Source organism: Miniopterus natalensis, unplaced genomic scaffold (assembly GCF_054644295.1).
Source record: "Miniopterus natalensis isolate mMinNat1 unplaced genomic scaffold, mMinNat1.hap1 Scaffold_123, whole genome shotgun sequence".
NCBI lineage: Eukaryota > Metazoa > Chordata > Mammalia > Chiroptera > Miniopteridae > Miniopterus > Miniopterus natalensis.
In genome coordinates this window covers 7,982-11,536 of record NW_028269928.1, presented here as the reverse complement: position 1 = coordinate 11,536, position 3,555 = coordinate 7,982, and the positions used below count along the sequence as shown (strand labels likewise).

At 42.7% G+C, this 3,555-nt stretch overlaps 1 protein-coding gene across 1 annotated transcript; it reads left to right on the top strand.

Annotated features, from left to right (window-relative positions):
* Window positions 1-2,013, top strand: LOC148090358 (PWWP domain-containing DNA repair factor 3B-like). The gene has a single exon (XM_087813714.1). The coding sequence runs from the start codon at window positions 1-3 to the stop codon at window positions 2,011-2,013; it is 2,013 nt and encodes a 670-aa protein (XP_087669840.1).
* The last annotated feature ends 1,542 nt before the right edge of the window (window positions 2,014-3,555 follow it).

Genomic DNA, 3,555 nt, shown 5'->3' with positions numbered 1-3,555 from the left:
ATGGACTCCGAGTATGTCTTATGCGATTGGAAAGGCCACTTTTGGCCAGCAAGGGTTTTGTCCAGATCCGGAACCTCACCAAAAAATAAGAGGAAAAAGACATGTTCTCTACAAGTTCAAATACTCTCAGTAGGTAAAAAAATTAAAGTGAAAAGCAGAGATGTAAAGGTCCTCAATGAGTCTCAAATTGAATCCATTGCCTCCTCGATAGTGGCCCAGTCCAAGGCCAGCATCCCACCAGGAGAGGGAGTGGCCTACAGAAGCGCTCTGACTTTGGCACTGGAGATTCTGAAAGAGAGAGCAAACTTGGGTCTTGCAAGACCATCAGATGATCCAGAGACCCTTACGATGTCTCAAAAGGGACCACAAAAGCAATCTCGTAAAAAACATCGGAAGCCCAAAGGGACCTCACCGAGAAGTCTCAGGAAAAGTAAAAACCCCAAATCACTGTTGGTACATTCAGAGGGCGAGGACGTTCCCCACGGTGACAAATCCCAGGTGCACACACCCCTCGCTCCTGTTCCAAGGGAAAGGCGAGCAAAGCACTCAAGGAGCTGCAGCATGTGCTCAAACTTCCCATCACTTTCAGAAGATGACTGTGCGAAAGAGGGCCAGGAAAAGAAAGACACCTCAAGAGTTAGTTCCTGGCATTGCACAGTCAAGGAGGACGTTACAGGTGCTAAAGATGGTGGCGTCCTTCCATCTCTGCCACCCGGTTTCATCGTCACTGTGCTCAAAGCTCAGAAAAGAGAGGCACCACGCCGCAGCTGCCCGAAGACCCTGGCTGTCTCCTCTGAGTGCTCTACCTTCCCCAGGAACGTTGAGGACCCTGGAGAGGGTGCTTGGAAGCCAGACTCGGAAGGTGTGGCAGCATCCTCCAGTGCCCCTAACCCGAGGCTGCGTTATTCACTCCGTTTGGCAGGCAAAGTAAGGAAGCAGTGGGGACCGGTGTTTAAGAAAGGACAGAAAAAATGTCCACCTTTAGTTGACTCAGAGGCTATTCACCCCACCACCGCTGTTAAGAAGGACGTCACCAAGGATGTGGGACAACCAACAAGCATGGCTTTCCCACAGGAGCCGTGTCCCATTGAAAGAGGAATGATGGTCTGGTTTAAATTTCAAAATCACCCATTTTGGCCAGCAGTGGTCAAGAGTGTCAGCCACACAGAGCAGACTGCAAGGGTGCTTTTGATTGAGGCAGACATGCACCATGACAAGAGTGGCATTCGAGTGCCTCTTCGGAGATTAAAGCACCTGGAATGTAAAGAGAAAGAGAAACTACTGAAGAGAGCCAGGAAAATGTATGAGCAGAGTGTGAACTGGTGCTTCTCCCTGATTTCCCACTACAGAGAAGGGCTCAGTCGTGGGTCTTTTGTGGGCTCTTTCCTGGACTACTATGCTGCTGACATCAGCTACCCAATTAGGAAAGCCATCCAAGACGGGGAACTGGACATTGCCTTCCCAAAGGTGAATTACGCCGACCTGGAAGATTCTGAGGAAGAGAGCTCCCCGGGCGGGAAGGGGCCCTGCAAGAAAATTCTCCCTGACCGGATGAAGGCCGCTCGGGACCGAGACAACCAGAAGCTCGTGGACTTCATCGTGAAAAGGAAGGGGGCCGACCCCCATCTTCTGGACATCGTCAAAGGCAGGAAACAGTCCAGGTGGCTGGCATCATTTCTGAATTCAAGCAGGTATGTGATCTGCATTGAAACATACCTGGAGGATGAAGATCAGTTGGATGTTGTGGTAAGGCATCTACAGGAGATCTACAAGCACATAGACAAGAACAGGCTGACTCTGACGAGGGACGACAAAGTGAGTTTTGTTCTGGAAGTCCTTCTGCCAGAAGCCATCATTTGTTCAATTGCTGCACTTGATGGGTTAGATTACAAGAAGGCAGAAGAAAAGTACCTGCAAGGGCCACCTGTGCATTACCGGGAAAAAGAACTATTTGATAAAAATATCTTAAAGAAAATTAAAAAGAGACCGGCAATCAGGAGCAAGGCTAAATAACCCTCCCCCTGCACCCACACCTCAGCAGAGAGACCTCTCATTTGTACCATTAATAAGAAACCCTGACTGCACGAAAGGCGTGATCCCTCCATTCTCAGTGGTGCATAAAGACATTCTGGAAACTCGGTAACGTGCTGAATTTGTTTTGGATCCATCTCTGGCATTTGTGGGTGGAGCGGTCATCATCACTTCTCATTCCCAACTCTTCACAAACTAACTTGTTAAAATATTGCCAACGGATATACTTCTCTCTGCTTGCTCAGATGTGTAACTGCCCAGACATTTTCATAAAGTTGTTTTTGACTGTATATGGTTCATATTTTAATATAAGACACAAGCTCTTGCATTACATGAAAGACCCCTGGTAACAGGTATTTAGCAACAATCATTTTTAAAATCTGATGTGTATTTTACAGAAACATCACATGGGCTGCTCTTTGTTTTTGTGATACATTCATATAAATGACTGAATTCCTTCCTAAGATAATTCCTGAGAAATAACTAGAATTTATATATATAAAGACAGGAAACAGAAAACACATTGCTCGTAAATCAAAATCCTTATTTCTAGTTGGAATCATGGGTTAATTCTTTAAGTATCTCGTGAGATCTAGGTAAGTAGTTATCTAGAGAAAACTGGATTAGATTAGAATATGTAGTTGAAGTTCAAAGCTGAAATATTAGATTTTCTAAAGTATAAATACTGAGTTTTGTTTTTTAATGTGTTAGTATGATGTACCTAGTGGAACCTAGGAAATGAATTAACTATAAATGTCTAAAAATAACTAGAGTAACTAGTTGAAAGTAGGATTCTAGAAATCAGTTCTCAATACTAAATTTTTATTTATTTTTTGAATAATGAATTAGTACTATAGGTAAATTATAGTATCTAGGCAAGTAGTTCCCCTAAAGATAACTTGAATTACAAGTAGAAGCCAGGAAGTGGAAACATACTCTTCTCAAATATATTTTTTTCTTTTCTAATTAATTAGTTATTTTTACACAGCTATGTATTTCTAGATAACTAGCTAAATAGAAATTACTAGATATAAGTAGAATAAATAAAGACTAGAAGCTAAAAATTGTGCTTTTCTCAACTCTAAATTTTTATTTCTTGTTGAAATAAGAGATTAATACTATATTTGATTAATGTTGCCTAGGTAAATTGTTACTGTGGGAAAACTATAAATAACTAGAATAACCTCTTGATGTCAGGAAATGTCAGAATAAGAGTTTCTTTCATAATCCACACTTCCACACAGAATATCGATTTTGACCATCACTCACAGACAAGGCTCTTTGTGAGAGGTCAGGAGTCTAGCAGAGAAGTTTCTGCAGTGTTGGAGCAAAAAATCTGAGAATAAACAGATTGAAGACGGTAAGGAAAAACAAGTTTACTTTACCTGTATCACTACTCCCCTAAGGTATCACAGCTCAGTACCTAGACAAACTCTCTCAGCCCATGATTTTTTCCACAGGGGAATGTGAGAACATGTGAGTGATCACACCCAGCTTCCATAGCTGTGTAAGATGCTACCCAAG

Coding starts and splice junctions, on each gene's coding strand:
- LOC148090358 (XM_087813714.1), top strand. CDS start 1: ATGGACTCCGAGTATGTCTTATGCGATTGGAAAGGCCACTTTTGGCCA.